The sequence below is a fragment of the Sorex fumeus genome, unplaced genomic scaffold, assembly GCF_029834395.1.
Source record: "Sorex fumeus unplaced genomic scaffold, SorFum_2.1 ptg000028l, whole genome shotgun sequence".
NCBI lineage: Eukaryota > Metazoa > Chordata > Mammalia > Eulipotyphla > Soricidae > Sorex > Sorex fumeus.
Window position 1 is genome coordinate 11809587 of NW_026606085.1, and position 20023 is coordinate 11829609.

A 20023-nucleotide genomic window follows, 5' to 3' on the forward strand; every position below is an offset into this window, starting at 1 on the left:
TTCCTTTTCCTTTCTTTTCCATTCTTTTTATTTCCCCTTTTCTTTACTTTCCTCCTTCCCACTCCTTCCCCTCTCTCACCTCCTTTTATTAGTGTTGGTGATTGAATACAGAGCCTAATGCACTTCACCATCCTACCACTGAGCTGTGTTTGCAGCCCATAAATGGTTCTACTGTAGTCTTACCTCTGACGCTGCGTTTTGTGGGAACTTTGTGGAGGGTGCAGGGTTTGAACCTGGGGCCTTCTGTATGTAGTAGATGACCATCAGGGAAATCCAACCCAATGTGCACTTGGAAGGAAGGGCAGTGGTGGTGGAATTTTAAATTTAGACAAGGAAAAGAAAAAATCATTTCATTTTTTTTTTGTTTGTTTTGTTTTGGGGACATGCCCAGCAATGCTCAGGGGTTACTCATGACTCTGCACTCAAGAATTACTTCTGAGAGTGCTCCCAGGACCATCCAAGATGCTGGGGATCAAACTTGAGTCAGCCGCATACAAGGCAGATGTCCTATCCTCTGTACTATTGCTCCAGCTCCAAGACAAAGGTTATGTAAAAAAATAATTCTATGTAGATTTGGGAGATAAATGCAGGGTGTAGGACACATGTCTTATGTGGGGATCACCCTTGCTTGATCCCATGTATCCCATGGCTCCTGGAACATCACTGGGGCCACCCCAGATGCCCTGAGCATTTCTTGGTTGGCCTGGGACATCCATAGCACCACAGGGCCCTGCTAGGACCAAGCCTCAAAGTGACACCCCACTTGTGTGGCTGAGAATCAGTAGCTGTCATATAAGTTTCTGAGCACTACTTGAGAGCTCCCCCTCACCAGTTATTTTGTGTAAAATTATGTATTGGAGAACTTTCAGCATTGTTTTCACACAAATGATACGCTCAGACGAGGAATTGAGACACTTAAAAAAATGAACTAAGGGCCTGGACAGATAGTGCAGGGAGTAAGGCACTGGGCTTTCATGTGGTCCATTCCAGTTCATCCTCAGCATTGTAGCCCCTGTGGACTGCCAGGTGTGACTAGATTCTACTGAGAATTTAACAGCATTGGTTAGAGGGGGAAAAAAAATGAAATTCATTCTTTTTTTTTTTTAGTAACATTTACTGTATAACATGAAGTATCTGCATTTAGTGCCCATATGAGAATGACTGTTCATGGTACTCATTAGACAGGTGGTCAGTGAATTTCTTTTTGAGAGGAGAAATCAATGACAGCAATAATGGGAGGTCATACATGTTTCAAGAGCTTGTGGCTGTTTGGTGCCGTCCCTGCATGTTGCTTAGATGGTCACTAGGTGGAGACCTTGTCTACTAGGTTAAATAACTAGCAGGATAGCTAGATATTTTATATTTGTTTGGGGTTTTGTTCTGTAAACAAGTGTCTAGTTAATCATTAACCCAGTGTTTGGTATTTTTGCTTTAAGATGTATTGATCTTACTCTTAAGATAGGACTACAAAAACTGAATAAATTTAATTTTTGTGAACATTTTGTCAAAGTAAAGCATTTGAAGAACATTTTTAGGGGGAAAAAACTCAGTAGACCTCTGATCTTTCAGCAGTCGGCTGCTGAGGTTCAGTCTTTGGGCTTCTTAGATGCAAAGTATGTAGTATGTACCCAATAATTCAGTTACATTCCTTTCTCTTGTGCCATTTAAAAAATTTTTCAAATTCTTTTTTCTTATAAAGTATAGTGTGCAAATAGAGCTAGATTTAAAAAAAAATCACTAAGCATTTTGGTATGGCTAAAAATTAACGCAAGACATGCAACAGATTATATCTGCATTTTTAAAATCAATTAAATACAAGTTTGGGCATGGGCAATGTTCTCCCGCCCCTGAGCTGAACCTGAAGCCAAGTAGGAATGAGACTGTGAGGCACCCGCAAGAACACAGCTCAAGCTGGGGAGTACAGGCCTCCTGTGTGGCTCTGTCACATTATAGGTGTGTGGGTTTGTAGATATTTGTTAACCATCTCTTGTGCCGTAGACTGCATCTGCACGCTGGAGTTAGAGTGGCGGGCAAAACCCGACTCAGCCCTTTTCTCCCAGGCTGTGCGGCCTTTTCTCAACCGAGGACCAAAGATTACTGTGGGTCCGCGGGCTACCCCTAAGAAACTCCCATGTCATCCTGTCATGTTCTGGGACAGACCCTGTGTCTTCCTGAGCCTTCCTCTGGCCACAGGCCCCACGTTCCCGCTCCCTGTTCTGTCAGCGTTTGGAATCCTCACTGACTCGAATGTGCCCTTCACTGTTCTGTGATGTAGTAGAAGCTATGACTTAGTTCATATTTCTGGTAGACATTCATCTGCAGATTTAGTCATTCTTTAAGCACCAAATGTTTCTGTTCCAAATAGTTTGTCAAGAGTACCCTAGGGGTGAGCCACAACAGGGGGATTCCTGAGCTCAGAGCCAGGAGTAAACTCTGAATACTAGCAAAATTGGCTCCAAAATGAAATAAATAAGTACAAGAATGTCTCAAGTTTAATATTGAACATGTTCAATTATTTGTCCTCTGGAAAGTCAGAACAGAATGGGCAGGAAAGGGAAGTAATATCTTCACTCTTAACTTCTGTGATACGCATTGAACAGTACAGTGCTGGATCTTGCCTGGGAGAGAAAAGGTTTCCTACTTACTCTTCTTTATAAGAAAAGGTCAGGAGACACTGATGGTGTCGATTATAGCAGTTGGCAGTGCAGTGTCCATAAGAATAAAGAGGGACCTCCAGGAGGAAAAGGGGAAGAGGAAACTATATCCAGGAGAGGAGAGAGTTTCATGATACGTTGAACTCAAGTGCATGGAGGCTGTGGGAGAAGAGGGAGGACAGCTGGAAAGTGTCTTTATTAGCAGCCAGATGTCTTTAAACAAGGGCTGCAGATGCAGATTTGCAAGTAATGTAGCAGTCGGTTGGGTTTGTGTATTTCAGGGAAAAATGGAACAATGACACACCGTTTCTGGGGTTTGGGCCATACCCAGCAATGCTCAGAGCCTACTCCTAGTTCTGTGCTCCTGGCGATGCTTGGGGGACAGTGCTGGTCTTTGAACTGGGCAAGGCAAGAACCCTCACACTTGTGCAATGTTTCCAACCCCAAGGGGAACATGATTTAATGCAAAGCTCGAAAAATCTGCACGTGATAGGTGTTTTGGGGTTGCTCTGATGCTCCGGATATTCCAAAGTGCCCTACTGGTCCTCCACAGGCGAAGTCCCTGGGCTGTACACGCTGGAGGAGCTGGAGCCCCTACTGCTGCCCCTCAAGGATCAGGCCTCCCAGGATGGCTTCTTTGGGCCCGTCTTCAGTTACTTCACACACCGTGAGTGTGGGAGTCCCTTCACCATCCCAACTGGTCCTGTCAGGTCCTGCCATTTATTCCTGGCCTTATTGTTTGCATCAGATTCGTTAAATCTTAATTTGTTAATTTGTGGTTTTTCCTTTCCTCGGTGATTTTAGAAAAGAGCACATGTTCCCTAAGGACTAACCTATAATAAAAGCCTATTTAGAAAATTTTAAATAAAGGGAAGGATGAAAGTGTAATTTTCTAAGAATGTTTACCATAATGCTTTTGTTCTCGTGTGTTAAATTGGTGCTTAGCACCTCCTATCTTAGAGAATTACTGAATTCTTTACCCTGTGCTACTTTCTTTTTAGAACTAACAGTGTTTTACATGCATTATAGATATTTGAAATTGAGCTAAGTAAAGTATTAAGGCAGTAATAATGTCCCCTGGACCTTTTTCCTACACTTAATCTTCCTTCTGGAATATTTTTTCTTTGCTTGTATGCACCTAGACACACAACAAATATTTCTTAACCAAAATAAGAATCATAGCATAATGCTGTTTCATAGCTTGTTTTAATTAAATAAGTAACTTCTACCATCTAATTTAGAAAATTTTGATCTCATAAAACCGAGCCATCTATAGATGTTCTTAATTATTGTTACAATATTTTATATTTTTTCTGCATTTTTAAGGAATTCAACAAAACTTGCATATTGTCTTGATAATGGACTCTGCAAATTTAAACTTTATAATAAACTGTGAGAGTAATCCAGCGTTAAATAAGAAATGCCAGGTGTTGTGGATGGAGGGCTGGTCAGATAGCAGTATGAAGAAGGTAAGTTTAACACTTAAATATGAAAATAAAAAAATAGGGTTTGGAGTGACAATCCAGTGGGTAGGGTGCTTGCATTGCAGGCAGCTGGCTTAGGTTCATTCCCCTGAACCCCTTATGGTCCTCCTAAGTCCTGCCGGGAGTGATCCTTGAGTGCAGGGCCAGAGCCAGGAATAAACCTTGAACGCTGCTGGGGGTCCCCCCTCTAAAAAGGGAAAAAGTGCACTGGTGGAGGGATGGGTATTTGATCACTGTGTGATTGTAACCCAAACATGAATGCTTGTAACTATCTCATGGTGATTCAGCACTGTAGCACTGCACTTTTCTCTCGTTATTCATCGAGTTGCTCGAGCAGGCCCAGTAACGTCTCCATTGTGAGACTTGTTGTTACTGTGTTTGGCATATCAAATACGTCATGGGTAGCTTGCCAGGCTTTGCTTTGCGGGCGATAAACTCTCAGTAGCTTGCTGGCCTCTCCGAGAGGGGTGAAGGAATCAAACCTGGGTCAACTGTGTCGACCACGTGCAAGGCAAACGCCCTACTGATGTGCTATCGCTCCAGCCCTGGTGTAATGACTTTTTTTTTTTTCAGTTACTGATTTTTAACACCTTCTTTGGTGTTTGTTACATTCATTGAGGTGCGGAGCTGAATGTTCTTGTTTGTTTGACAATACTTCTGTTCTCTTCATCTGTGAGAGTAAGAACATTCTGGTCTTTTTCTGTTGTTCGGAGCCCTACCCAGTGTTCCAGGGAGGAGGGTGTGGGTTGCTGTAGTAATGGGCTGGAATCTCAGGCCTGACCCGGAAAAGGCCAGTGCTGTCTGCTGAGCTTTGCCCCAACCATCTCACCGTCTTCAGTTGCTATCACTGGGTGCTGACATTCCTTCCTGGGGTACGAGTGCTACCCTGGTTGCTTTGCTGCGGGGCTGGAGTATATTCACAGTGCCTACCTGCACTGAGCCCTGATGCTTTGCTGCTCCAGTGTGACTGAGCAAATGAGGGGCTAGAGATAACAAGTGACACTAGGAAGAGGGGTATTGCTTTGAAAGGTAGAATTAATCGGCCGTGGTCTGAGTCTGAGCATTGTTGTTGCAAAGGAGTGAGCTGGGAAGACAAGTGATGGAACAGAGGACTCTTGAAAGCAAAACTGTGGATTTTAGTTATTAGTGACCAGGGCTCTGGATATGACTGCGCAGGGGGTGGGCGTGAGTGGCTGAGGGCAAGGTGGTAGATCCCCTAGGAGCAGAGAAGGGGTTCCAGTCACTGAAGCAGCAAGGGAAAGGCAGAGTGGGTTATTGTAAGCATGAGCACTTTGCTCATAGAGGATTATTTAGGGATAGACTTTTGTGGCGAATAAAAATTGTATTTGATTCATGGCACACACAGGAACCCCTGATTACAAGAGTCAGGAGAAAGCCCTGAGCTCTGCTAGGTGTGGCACAAATCAAAATACTTAAAAAAAATTGCATTTATTTAAGCTTTCCAATGTGATCTTTGATCTATCTATGTGTAAGACATATATTTAGCTATATATACAAAATATAGAATTTGAAATGTTTATCATAATCAAGCTAAGGAGCATGACGATTAGGATATATTAAAGAAAGCGAGTTTCCAAATAAACACATTTCTATCGATTTAAAAGTGTAAATTGAAAATAATATCTTTGATGCTTAAGTGTTCTGCCAGAAATCAGCGAATGTGTTTGATATCAAAAATATTCTCTCATTCAAGAAGCGTGATACTTTCAAATTCTACTTTATTTAATTCAAGAAATTCAGAATGATTTTTAAAATCTGATTGCCAAAATTGCTTGTTTCTCCTTGTTTTGAGTGTCAGCTGTATCAAACAAGAGAAGTTGAAGATTTTTGGCTTAATTAAAAAAATTTAAACTTGCAGGGCTGGAGAGAGAGCCCCGCCCGTTGGGTACTTGCCCTTATCTCAGCCTACCTTGGCTTGACCTCCAGCACGACCTAAGGTTCCTGGCCCTGCCAGGATGGATCCTGAGCACAGGGTCTTGAATGACCCATAAACAAAACAATTCCCCTTTCCTCCCAAAGAAATTCAGACTTCTACTTTAATTTTTCACAGGCAGTGAGAGGATTATTTAATAATACATAAGTAAAACAGTGCTCTTAAAACATTATTGTAATTTCTTTAATAGTAATTTGTTTATAAAACTTTATTATCTTATTATGGCAAGCTGCCCGTGAGGTATTCAATATGCCAAACACAGTAATAAGAAGTCTCAAAATGGACACGTTACTGGGCCCGCTCAAGCAAATCGATGAACAACAGGAGGACAGTGTCTGTTTGTTTATGGTACTAGCAAAAAATCTATCTAAAGCTAGACAACAGATAGTTTTAAGAATTAACAATTAAGAAATCATTGATTATAAATCATGAAACTACTTTAACTTTTCAAGAAACAGTTTTGCTCTCGCTTTATTTCATAAAATGTTTTTATTTTTCAATTTGATGCCAACTCTCTGGGATTTATTATGATGATGATGGTGATGATGATGAAATGATGCGATTTTTTTTATTTTTGTCTTGACACAAATCCAACCCAGGCCTCACTTGTGCAAGACAAATGCTCTACTACTAAGCTGTGTCCCCAACCTACCTGCCTTTAATTGGTATATGTAATTATTTTCTAATTCAGTCCACATTGTGATTTACTTTATTTAGGTAGTTTAGTCATTTTCCAAATGAGATGTTGGAGCTTTATTCTATATGCTGTTTACTTGCATCAATTAATGAATTATATATTCGTGTCTTATCTAGGAATTAATGTCTTCCGTATGTATCCATATTATTTTTTTCTCAGTCTAGGAAGGATCCTAGAAGAAAAATTCAACTGGTACTTTCTTTGTTAAAGGATTTTAATCTCAGGTTACTGAACTCAAACTTTTTTTTATAGTTAATTAAGACTTAAATGTTATTGTTTCAGATACCCGAAATGTTACTTACTGAAGCAAGTAGTGAAGAAAAATATAACAACAGAAAAAGAAAGGAAGACAAGAAAAAAATTTCAGGTGGTATTTTGGTGAAATTTATTTAATCTGATTTTTATTTGAGAAATAATTGCCATTTTCTGATGTCCATGTAAAGATTCATGATGCTTATAAGTTTAAATTATTTTATTTCTTTAGCACTGCATTCATTCATCTTATAAAACAATTGCTTATTTTCTAAAATTCATCCATAACATCCTATTTTATTTTTTTCATCCTTATGTATGTGTTTCTGTTTTAATCACTGTGCTCTCCAGTCCTGTCAGTGATAGGGTTTCATGCATACTCTGTTCCAGTACTGTGCCCTATACCCACTTCCCTCTGCCTTTGTCTCAGGACCTGCTCCTGTGCTGCCCCTCTGCCCCCGCTCCCCAGCTCTTCTGCCATGTGAGCTCAGTTCTATAGACCAGTTCTCTGGTTCTGTTACCTCTGGCCCTTTGTCATTGCCCTGCTATGCTGCCTCTATGCCAAAAGGAGAGAGAAGTCCCTCCTCCTGGCCGACTTTACTCAGAAGGATTCCTTCTCTTCCGTCAGTTCAGGCAGGAAATTACAGCTTATTTGAAACACAGCAAAGTTAGTTTCATTTTGATGAAAACCCAAACTTAAAGCTCTCTTTACTTTTATTTATTTTATTGTTTGGGGACCACCTGCGGTGGTGCCAGGAGTTCCTCAAACTTGGTGCTCGGGCTTGCTCCTGGCGGTGCTGGGATATGCTGTTCCCCTTAGAGATGGTGCTGGACTGCCTGCAGAAAGAGTTCTCTGCCCGACCCTCTCGTTTAAACTGATGTTTCTGTCATTTCCTACTGGACCTGTCATTTCCTACTGGACTGGACAGAATATCTAGGAAATTTTAAAATTCTCTTTATGATTGAATGTTCTGGTTCTATTTATGTTGTCTCAAATAGTTTTCTAAATGCCTAAACTCTCCTATTCAATTCACTTAATCACTTAATCACTTAATCCCCATTATTCATCGATTTACTCGAGTAGGTGCCAGTAACGTCTCCATTCATCCCGGTTGTGTGCTAGTGTAGCCCAATGGTATCTGTTCGTTCTAGGAACATGCAGAGCCTCAAACCAATCATTCAGGGTCTTGACGAAGAAGTCTGACCATCTTGTAGGTGGGCATCCACGTGATCTTTTGATGTCCCGTGGAATCCAATCAGTAATGGCTCTAGTCCAGCGGTTGTCTGTAAACCTCATTACGTGTCCAGCCCATCTGATTTTTGATGCCTTGGCAAATGAGACAGCGTCCCTGATTCTTGAGTGTTGTCGGAGATCAGAACTCCAGATTCTATCTCTCATTTGAGTGAATCATGATATTCCAAGCATAGCTCTTTCGATTCAATTCATACATGAAAATTGCATCCCATATATATGTAATATTTTCTTAATTTTCATATTATTGGAGCGATAGCACAGTGGTAGGGTATTTGCCTTACAAGCGGCCAACATGGCCAACCCGAGTTCAATTCCTCCGCCCCTCTCGGAGAGCCCGGCAAGCTACTGAGAGTATCTCGCCCACACGGCAGAGCCTGGCAAGCTACCCGTGACGTATTCGATATGCCAAACACAGTAATAACAAGTCTCATGATGGAGACGTTACTGGGCCCACTCAAGCAAATCGATGAACAATGGGAGAACTGTGACCGTTTCATATTATTTTTCCTAGTTCCAAATTGATTTTTTAATGCGTTACTTTTCTTTTGTGTCAAACGGTGTTCATTTATTTATCTAACCAGTTTATCTTTAAGATTTTAACTGAACTTGTATCACACTAGACACTGGGCTTCATAGTAGAGGTAATTTAGGAACTCTTAGTGTAACAGTTGCAGGAATTATGCTACATGTTAATATGTAACTCCAATATAAAACAGATTACTGTAGCAGTTTCTGTGAAATGCATTGGAAAATAAAATCTCTAATTGACTGATAATGAGATAGATTTTCGCGAAGTGGCTAGTTGAGGATTCTGCATCCTGGTCAGAACACAAGTAGTAAAAAAACGTTTGCAAAAGAAAACAGACACTTTGTGGAACTCTAGAGAGCATTAAGGAGTGAGACTGGGTTCTTTGAGTAGCGGTGGTACTGCATGAAGAGAAAGGCTAATGATGAACTTTCCAGGGCACTTTGCGGAATCTGACTTCTAACTGGGGGTCATCTGGGATAATTTAGATGCTTTAGTAGAGATATAATCGAGAGGGTTTTGTTTTGTTTCAACCACACCTTCCTCTGCTTCTGGCTTATTCTTGGCTCTGCACTCAGGGAGCACTTCTGACAGTGCTCGGAGGACCATGTGAGGTGCTGGGGATCAAACGTGAGTTAGCCATGTACAAGGACGGCTTGTACTCTAACCCACTGTACTGTCTTTCCAGTTCCAGACTTCTAGTTTAGACTCAAAATAGTGTTCATTTCTTTCTTCAGTTAGAGGAAATGATGATTTAGGTTCTCCTAAATTGCAATTGCAGTTAGACCACGGCCGATTTCTACTAGGAATGGGTGTGGGGACATATGGGTCACTTATAGGGGAGTCGGTGATATACTGGCTGTAGTGTAAGGAAGAAAGGTTTGGGGTTGAGTCTCAGGACTGGGATGTTCATTTTGCCCTGATCTTATTCTCTGCAGCAGAGAACAGAGAGGGAGAGAAATCAAGCAAGGAGAGGAGGGTGTTATTGATCTTGGCTATGCTGAACATGATGTGAACTTGTTAGGAATATTTTGGCTTTTATATTAGGAATATTTGTTAGGAATATTTTGCAGTCATCTGTGTCAAGTGAGGGTTGATAAATATTTGGTTCAACATCTCATTTCCATTCAAACAACTTTATTGAGTTTATGCTTGGATTACCTGTGTCAAGTAGTTTCAGTTAATTTATATGTTGTAACAATCAAAGATTTATCTTTCTTAAAATGTTGAGGATGATGTATTACAGTGAGAGGATAGAGATTACTGAAAACATATAACTCAAAATTTATAAGGAAAATAGGAGCTGAGAATAGAGCTAGAAATGCTATGCACCTTCGAAGGCGATGTCTCCTGGTTGTAATAATGTATGTGGGAGTGTCTGATATGACAAATATAGGTAAGTTTCTTTTCTTTATTAGTATATTGTTCATATATTGAGTCATTTCTGTTTTCTTTTTCTAGTTGATCCTGATTTTCTAAAATCATTTTTATTAATCCATGAGTCTTGTAAAGCATATGGTGCCACACCAAGTCGATATATGACCTTTTTACATGTGTATTCTGCCATTAGTAGCAGCAAGAAGAAGGAATTATTAAAAAGACAAAGTCATTTGCAGGTATAATATTGACTTTTTTGTTATTTTATGTGAAAAAACAATAAATAGCACAATAAATATGCAGGTATATATCTCAGTGCCTATTCATTCTGGCATGTATTTAGTATCAGTAACCATTCTACCACTTTAGATACCTTGGGAAATCCATATTTCTGCTAGATTATAAGAATTTTTTTTGCATTTTTTTCTGATTCAATAGTAATTTTTTTCTCTTCTGAATGGTATTTATTGTCTTATGGTAACTTATGTTGTGGTAAAAAGTTTCACATGAAATCATTTTTAGGAATTAAGAAATGTCTACTAATATAAATCAAATTATACTTTATATATTTAACTTCTAATATTATATTTTATAAAGTAATCTTATCCATGGGCTGGAGCGATAGCACAGCGGGTAGGGCGTTTGCCTTGCACGCAGCCGACCCAGTCAACCTGAATTCAATTCTTCCGCCCCTCTCAGAGAGACAGGCAAGCTACGGAGAGTATCTTCCCCACACAGCAAAGCCTGGAAAGCTACCCACGATGTATTCAATATGCCAAACACAGTAACAACAAGTCTCACAATGTTACTGTGCCCGCTCGAGCAAATTGATGAACAACGGGAGGACAGTGACAGTGATCTTATCCATTACTTCACTTTTTTCATTGTTTTCTTGCTATAATTCTCTAACTGTAGAGTTTTAAACTAAATCTTACTTTAAAAATCTCATCTCAGAAGTTGTCAGCGATTACTCCCTCTTCCAAGTCCTTTCTTCTCTTCATGAGAGATATAAATAGGGTCCATCCAATGGGCCAAGTTATCTTTTTCTTATAGATCACTTTCATTTCTGTTGTCATTAAAGTTATATGCTGTGAGAAGGTTAATTTCATGATTTATTTCTCTGTGGTATTGAGAGTATATTGATTAAAGTTGCTGAGTTGCATTTTAATTGGGTGTGTGTGTGTGAGAGAGAGAGAGATACAATATATATGTAATGAACCATTAGGTCTGAATAATAAATAATTGAATATTTCGGATGCTCCATAAATATTACTAACTTAAGCTCCTCGTGGCATATTCGATATGCCAAAAACAGTAACAAGTCTTACAATGGAGGCGTTACTGGTGCCCGCTCGAGCAAATCGATGAACAACGGGAGGACAGTGCCACAGTGCTACTTTTTTTGGTATTATCTCCTCGTTATTTTGATTGGTTAGATAATTAGAAACCTAACTCTTACTAGAAGAAAGGGAAGTTATGTTTCTGTGGGTGGTACTCCTGGCAGTATGCAGAAGTGCTGGGAGGCACTGGGGGGCTGCTGTCCCCGAACCCGATGAGGTGAGGCAACAGGGAGTGTTTCATATCCGTTCCTTGGATTGGGCTTGGGTGGTGGATACTAGGCCACAGCAGTTAGGCAGGTCTATGTCAGGTGACCTCTGGAAGATACATAATGAATGTGAAGTGGTCTCTCCCACAGGTAGGTGTTAGCTAAACCCAAATGTGTGGTGTGTACGGAGCAGTCCTTGGGTCTGTATTAATCACTGAAACTGAAAAATTGAAAAAGACTAACTTTTTCTTGCCTTCACTTTCTTACTTAAAGCCATGCATAAAATTCCTACCGTTCAAGCTACCAGACAGATGCTGATCTGTTCAGCTTTACTTTGGTGCTTTAAAGTTGTTTTTCTTATAAGCCTTTGTGGAATTACTTCACTACATCATAATAAATGTATGAATGACTAAATAATTTTAATTAGTGACAAGAAATAAGCTGCGTCTACTTAAAAATGTTTTATATGTACACATTTGCATTTTTCTTGATTATTTATTATAGGCTTTATTTTTGTGTCTGAATTTTTGTTTTTAAAAAAGTATTGTCAATTTAAACTTTATTGATGTAGGCCGGTGTATCTAAGCTCAATGAAGCCAAAGCTCTAGTGGATGAACTGAACAGGAAAGCTGGAGAACAAAGTGTATTGCTTAAAACTAAGCAGGATGAAGCAGATGCTGCCCTTCAAGAGATCACTGTATCCATGCAGGTAAAGTTTAGAGTGAATCACCATTTCCATGCAGGTAATATTTAGTGAATCCCCAAATATAGACAATAGTGAAGCCATTGATGCCTGGTATTCCATCAGTATGAAAAATAAAATTGCTACAAATGTAGACTTGAAAAACACTATCAGAGAGTCAGTACTACTCTGTCTTTTACAAGTGTACCATGTCTGTTGCTGGGATAATTTTTTAAATGCTGCATTTTAATTTGTATATTTTTTTAACATAAGCATTCTATTGCCTTACTGTTGGGAAAAAGTTAAAACAAATATGATATAGAAATTTCCTGATTGTACATAGTTAAATATATCATCAGCTTCCCAGGCATTTTAGAAGCTCTCTTATCAAGTAACATTGAAAAAACATTCAGCAGATAATGTTATTTTAACATAGTTTGCATTATTTGTAAATACCAATTGCATTCAAATGGATTGAAATATCATTTGATTGCCTCCCTAGGATGCAAGTGAGCAAAAGACAGAACTTGAAAGATTAAAGCACAAAATAGCAGAAGAAGTTGTTAAAATTGAAGAAAGGAAGAGCAAAATTGATGATGAATTAAGAGAAGTACATGTAAGTTTCAAAAAGGAAATATTCTCAGGTCCACTTATACTTTTGTTTGTTTACCCTTGTTTTGGGGCCCACCCGCAGTCTTCAAGGCTGTATTCCTGGCTTAGCAGTCAGCAGTCTTAGCAGTGCTTAGGGGACCGTATGTTGGGGATTGAACTCAGGTTTCCTGCATGCAGAGCATCTTTAAGCCTGTTAAACTCTGTCTGGTTCCCACTTTTAGCAACAATGCCACACAACTTTTACTACCAGTAGTACCATTGACTTTAAACATTAATTGCTTAAATTATTTTCTAATAATTTATAAAAGGGAGTCAAGAAAGAAAGTTGTCAAGAAAGCAGAAGTGAGCAAATTACCTTTGTGGGGCCAGAGCGATAGTACAGCATGTAGGGCTTTTGCCTTGTAGGCAGGCGACCCGGGCTTGATCCCCGTCATCCCATATGGTCCCCCAAGGACCGCCAAGAGTAATTCCTGAGTGCAGAGCCAGGAGGAACCCCTGAGCATCACTGGGTGTGACCCAAAAAGCAAAAACAAAACAAAACCTTTGTTCACTAGAGTAGTCTTGGTGGGGGCTATTCTAGGTGGTTCCTACGGCTCTGCCTTGCAGTGTTCATGGGCCTGGGGATTAGACCAGGTCCTTGGGCATTGGGGGCACATGCTCTACCATTGGACTACATCCCTGACCTCTAGAAGCATTTTAAATAAAGTGAGCTATTGCATGATATGTGAGGAGTTAAGACTATTTCCTAGTACATTTAGAAAGAAAAAATGCCTTTTCTTAATTTTAGCCTCTCGTGAATGAAGCTAAACTAGCAGTTGGAAACATTAAGCCAGAATCACTTTCAGAAATTCGCTCTCTGCGTATGCCACCTGATGTTATCAGAGACATTCTCGAAGGAGTTTTAAGGTTGATGGGCATCTTTGATACTTCGTGGGTGAGCATGAAGAGGTAAGTTTTTGATTTGTGCAGAATTAGTGTTTCAGTAGTGGCTTACATTTTCTTTCGTATTTTCAAATATTATACCGTTTTTCAAACATCATCTACATAGTCTGGCTCATAAATTGCCTTGGTATTTCAAGATTGTGTATATAATAATATCAAGATTTCTCTATATTTTTTCTCCACAAATGATAGAGTAAATGAATGTCTTAAAATCTTTTAAGAATATCTCTGTTGGGGCTAGAGCAATAGTACAGCAGGGAGGGCATTTGCCTTGCACACGGCCGATCCAGGTTCAATCCCTGGCATCCCATACGGTCCCCCAGCACCACCAGGAGTAATTCCTGAGTGCAGAGCCAGGAGTATCCCCTGAGTATCTCTAGGTGTGACCCAAAAAAAATAGCAAAAAAAAAATCTCAGGAAGTATCATTTATGTAGGCCTTACACAATAGAGAACATTCTGCCTCTATGATATATTGATGATGAAAAGAGTCACTTTCCTCAGTCTTTAACTGACAGAGAGACTGAGAGATGATAAAATCATAGAAGAGAGATGGAGAGAGAAGGCTGAGTATGAGCTCAACTGGCAGCATGTGGCTTCCTGTTTTACAATATAACGCTGCTATTAGGGTTGTGCTAACATTTAACTCTATTTTAAAATTAGGATTTTGATTGATAGTAGGATACATTTTCTGTATGGAGATAGGAAAGATGTAGGGTGAGGAAACTTGAAAATGTCTTTCTTAGAAAGGAGTCAGAGTTGTGTCTTGTGTCTATGACACTGAGTAACTGGTTGTTCATGTATAGGAATATGGGTAAAATAACATTTCACTGCTCAGTTCATTCGCAAAACATTAGGAAAAGTGTTTAGCAGTTTTTGTGCTTCTTAAAAAATAGTACATTAGAGGTTTAAAGACTGTTGTACTATTATTTATTAATAGTCTAAAAATATCTTGTGAAATTGCTGTAATTTTAGTTTCCTTGCAAAAAGAGGTGTGAGAGAAGACATAGCAACCTTTGATGCACGAAATATTCCAAAAGAAATAAGAGAAAGCGTTGAAGAACTTCTTTATAAAAATAAGGGATCTTTTGATCCAAAGGTAATTTTTAATAATAATGTCATAAATCTCCTTTCAATACTATATAATGTTTGCTTGTTATAATATGAGGGCTTATCATAATCTATTATTTAGATTGTCTAGACACTGAAAGCTAAAAACAAATAAGCTGAGTGTCTAAGAACTGGGAAACGTGCTCAAGCAGAATCAAGAACGCTCTCATCCAGGGTGGGGTTGGAGCACAGGTGTGTTCCCTGTAGTGGGTTTGAATCCGAATTATCTGTTAGTGCTGCCCCAGCCAGTCACCTCCCGTGGCATGCTTGCTTTCCGCACCTGCCATTCAGTAGCAGGTGCCAGTTCCAGGAAGCCTTGTGATTCTGGTATATTTTAGATGATTTTCTCAAAATGAGTCGTACATGTTCTTTGATACCAATAGATCTGGTTTCAAAATTATGTTTATTTCATTAAGTTGTATCCCACTGTAGAAGAGAAGGGATTGATGTTTTAACTTCATTACTGCAAGTGTATGTGCCTCATATAAATGTGACTAATGGAATACTTATATCAAAATGTCATTACAGATTGTGCATGGTTCGTGGGTTTCCTTTAAGCAAAAAATAATTCATATTTAATGTAAATAGAAACTCAAATTTATTTTAATTAAATTTCAACTGAAAACTTAATTCCTTGGGGTGTTGTGAAGCGATTGTTATAATGAAATATTCCCAACTTTGTTTTAACATAAAACTGAGTGTGGATGCTGGATTAACTTCTGGTGGATTTTTCAGAATGCCAAGCGTGCCAGCACTGCGGCCGCGCCTCTGGCAGCCTGGGTCAAAGCCAACGTGCAGTACTCTCACGTCCTGGAGCGGATTCAGCCTCTGGAAACAGAGCAGGCAGGATTAGAGTTGTAAGTGAATGATCAAATGCTGATAATTTATCCTTTATTTTCATGTGGCAGGATTTTAGAAATAATAGAAAATAAATTCATCCGGAATTTTGAATGCACAACTATTTCATATGCACTCCTTAGAGTGGTAGAATTTAAGTCAGAAACTACACTTATTTTCCCAGTTAAATTATAAGTACTGATTTTTGGACAGACTTTATTATTACCTGCTGCAGGATTACATTCTAAGGTGCTATTTTTTTTACTGCTGCTATCTAAAACAGAATAACCAATACACTTGGTATGTTTTAGGAATTTGAAGAAAACTGAAGACAGAAAAAGGAAATTAGAGGAGCTTCTTAATTCTGTTGGTCAGAAAGTATCAGAACTCAAGGAGAAGTAAGTTTTAAATATATTTTGGATATTTGAAAACATCAGTTAATTTTTTAATTTTAAAAAGCTTTGCTTCTTTGTGTGATGTATCACCTTAAATTTGGGAAGAGTAATACAGAATGTATCCCTTCAAGTATATCTTAGATAATAAAAATATATTTTCCTTATGTGTTTACCCTCCCTTCATATAAAACAAAAAAAAGAGGAATTGGATGTAAGGAGTGTTACAGCTGGAATTTCCATTTCCTTATAGTCTTAATCTTAAGAATTTAAGAATTTCCTAGTGGGACTGATGCTTTTAAAATTTAGGCTGATAATCTTTACAGCTGAGCAAAATGACCTTGGAAGGTGAATGTCAGATTGGGAAATATTTGTCAAATGTAGTAGGTATCCCAGCTTTATGAGATAGTACCTTAACTGAATGTTTCAGTCTGTTTGTTTGTTCTAATAATATCTTGTACTAAATATAACTATTGCTATTAATCATTTTCTCACATAAAAGTTACCTAAGAATGATGAATTCACTGTTACCTTTAGTTAAGTTTTAGTGTTTCTGTAGATTTCAGAGTAGGACTTCAGAGGCAGCCAAACTTGAAGCTGAAGTCAGCAAAGCACAGGAGACAATCAAGGCTGCGGAAATATTGATTAACCAGCTTGACAGAGAACACAAGCGTTGGAATGCCCAGGTGTGTGAGGGACCTTGTCTTTCCTGCTACCCCTCATCCCATGTCCTCATCGCTCCCCCAGTACTACTGCTGGTCCAGAGTGTCAGTTAATAGGGGCTTGTCTCATCTAGCCAAAAGAGCATCATCTAGACCAGGGTTTCCCAGTGGCTGATGTTTTTAAAAAACAACAGTGTGTGTAAGAACCAGGAAGCAAAAATCCTCAACAAAATCTTAGTAAATTGAATCCAACAGTACATCCAAAAACAAAAAATGATTGATTTGCAAAAAATCATACCATGATCAAGTGGGATTCATCCCCCAGATGCAAAGATGGTTCAGTATGTGCAAATCAATATTAGGAATGTTTAGTAACAATGTGTGTTTGTTTCTACACATATATTAGAATTTTCTAAAAATTTTAAACACCCCAGTGAAGTTTGAGGTCTTGATAGTTTTACATTTTTACAACTGTATTGAAGATGGTAATTATTATTTGTAATAATAATTTTTTCTATAGTCAAAATTCTAAGTTGTGAAGCTGTCATTTTGTTTTCTTCATGTTAAGAGTATTTCTATCTCTCCCTCTGTCCTTTCTTTTTTCCAGGTTGCAGAGATAACAGAGGAATTAGCTACTCTTCCAAAGAGAGCTCAGCTAGCTGCTGCCTTTATTACTTACCTGTCTGCTGCTCCTGAGGGGCTGAGGAAATCCTGTTTGGAAGAATGGACAAAATCAGCTGGGCTTGAAAGTCTGTATTTAGTTATCTTTGAATTTAAACTTTCACTATACTAAAAGCACACCGTTTGACTTTCATTGTTTCTTTTGTTAATGAGGAAATATTTTTTCCTCTAAGTTAAAAGGTATTTTTTAAAAATTTTTATTAGTGAAACACCATGAGGTACAGTTGTAGACTTACAAATTTTTGTGCTTGGGTTTCAGTTATACAATGATTGAGTACCTCTCCCTCCAGCAGTGCCCATTCCCCACCACCGCTAATCCCAGTATCCCTCTCACCCCCCATCCCCCTCATCCCACCCCACCTCTGTGGCAGGGCATTCCCTTTTGTTTTCTCTCTCCTTTTGGGTGCTGTGGTTTGCAAAAGAGGCATTGAGTGGCAATCATGTTCGGTCTAGAGTCTACTTTCAGCATGCATCTCCCATCCTGGGAGGATTCTCCCAACACCCTTTATTTGGTGCTCCCTTCTGTATCTGAGCTCCCTTTTTCCCTAGCATGTGTTGCTGGCCTCCAAGCCATGGAGCAAATCTCCTGGTACTAATCTCCGCCACTCTTGGGTGTTAGTCTCCTATTTTGATACTTTATGTTCCCCAGATGAATGCAGTCTTTCTATGTCTATCCCTCTCTTTCTGACTCATTTCACTTAGCATGATACTTTCCATGTCGTACCACTTGTATGTAAATTTCATTACTTCATCTTTTCTTACAGCTACATAGTACTCCATTGTGTAGATGTACCAAAGTTTCTTTGACCAGTCATCTGTTCTCGGGCACTCAGGTTTTTTACAGATTCTGGTTATTGTAAAGAGTGCTGCAATGAACAAACAAGTACAGATGTCACTTCGACTATACCTTTTTGCCTCTCTGGGATATATTCCCAGGAGTGGTATTGCTGAGTCAAATGGGAGCTCAATTTCTAATTTTTAGAGAATCGTCCATACTGTTTTTCAAAAGGGCTGAACCAGTCGGCATTCCCACCAGCAGTGAAGGAGACCCTGGGTCCCTTTCTCACCACATCCGCGCCAACACAGGTTGCTTTTGTTCTTTTGGATGTGGGCCAGTCTCTGAGGCGTGAAATGATATCTCATTGTTGTTTTGATCTGCATCTCCCTGATGATTAATGATGTAGAGCATTTTCTCATGTGCCTTTTAGCCATTAGGGTTTCTTCTTTGGGAAAGTTTCTGTTAATTCCATCACCCCATTTTTTGATGGGGTTGGATGTTTTCTTCTTATGGCATTCAACCAGTACTTTGTATATCCTTGATATCAACCCCTTGTTGGATGTGTATTTGGCGAATATCCTTTCCCATTCTGTAGACAGCCTTTGTATTTTTGAGGTTCAGAGGCTTCTTTTTTTAAGATAGTCCCATTTATCTATCTCGGTGTTAAAAGTTATTTTAATCAAAAATATTTTAGATTTGCCAGATAAAACAAATGCTCTAAGAATTATTAATGTTCTTTAATTCCTAAGATTGTTCTATAAAACTGAGCCAATTCACTGAATTATTTTTGAATTTGCATGAATGCAGTTAAATGTTTTATTATGTAATGTTATATTAATTTCTTATCATAAGATGAAATATTAGAATTCCAAAATTCCTCATGAATTTTGTGTTTTTTAATAAATCTTTTAGTTGAGAAGCTTCCTTTTGATAGAAGAAATACAGTTTACTCTAGAGTTTCAGCCTTTGCCTTTGTATATTTTTTAAACTTTCTCTTTAGCATCTGCTGCTAAATGTGGAGGAATTGATTTTATAATCATGATGCTCACAGTACTTATGTTTTAGTAGAATTTAAATAGTTTGTTCCTGCTTCATTGTTAAGTATGGATTATTATAGTAAAATGTTCTGGTTTCTTTAACCTTCCAGGGTTTGACCTGAGGAGATTTCTGTGTACTGAAAGTGAGCAGTTAATTTGGAAAAGTGAAGGGTTACCATCAGATGACCTTTCTATAGAAAATGCTATTGTTATCTTACAGGTGAGTGGACTCTTACAATCTTATTGCAAATGATTTTTTTGGTGGGGGCTCAGGGGGGCAGGGACATAGTGTTAAACCGGACCGAGATCTTCCCAGAGGAAACATAAGAACACAAATTGTGATGCAATAAGCAAAGGGTCTTTATTGGCTAGCTCGAGCTAGGGTCCAAGTCTCACCCAATGCAATCGAGTCTTGACAAGGACCCTAACTCCAAATCACAAACAGTTTATATAGGGTTCAGAGTTAAGAGTGGTTTATATACTCTATTTTAGCATTGGCCTCAATACATCAGTGGTCAGCTATTAGCAGGTACCAGTAACAGTTTGG

At 38.9% G+C, this 20023-nt stretch overlaps 1 protein-coding gene across 1 annotated transcript in view; it reads left to right on the forward strand.

The window, feature by feature from the left end:
• The window catches only part of DYNC2H1 (dynein cytoplasmic 2 heavy chain 1), a 157184-nt gene that overhangs the window by 70143 nt on the left and 67018 nt on the right, over window positions 1-20023 (forward strand). The window contains exons 51-63 of the mRNA XM_056114949.1: window positions 3208-3321; window positions 3981-4123; window positions 7072-7156; window positions 10284-10438; window positions 12317-12454; window positions 12930-13043; window positions 13827-13987; window positions 14955-15078; window positions 15825-15946; window positions 16238-16324; window positions 16878-17004; window positions 17588-17729; window positions 19587-19696. Of these exons, the coding sequence (XP_055970924.1) occupies window positions 3208-3321; window positions 3981-4123; window positions 7072-7156; window positions 10284-10438; window positions 12317-12454; window positions 12930-13043; window positions 13827-13987; window positions 14955-15078; window positions 15825-15946; window positions 16238-16324; window positions 16878-17004; window positions 17588-17729; window positions 19587-19696 (1622 nt within the window). The remainder of the gene's footprint in view (window positions 1-3207; window positions 3322-3980; window positions 4124-7071; window positions 7157-10283; window positions 10439-12316; window positions 12455-12929; window positions 13044-13826; window positions 13988-14954; window positions 15079-15824; window positions 15947-16237; window positions 16325-16877; window positions 17005-17587; window positions 17730-19586; window positions 19697-20023) is intronic.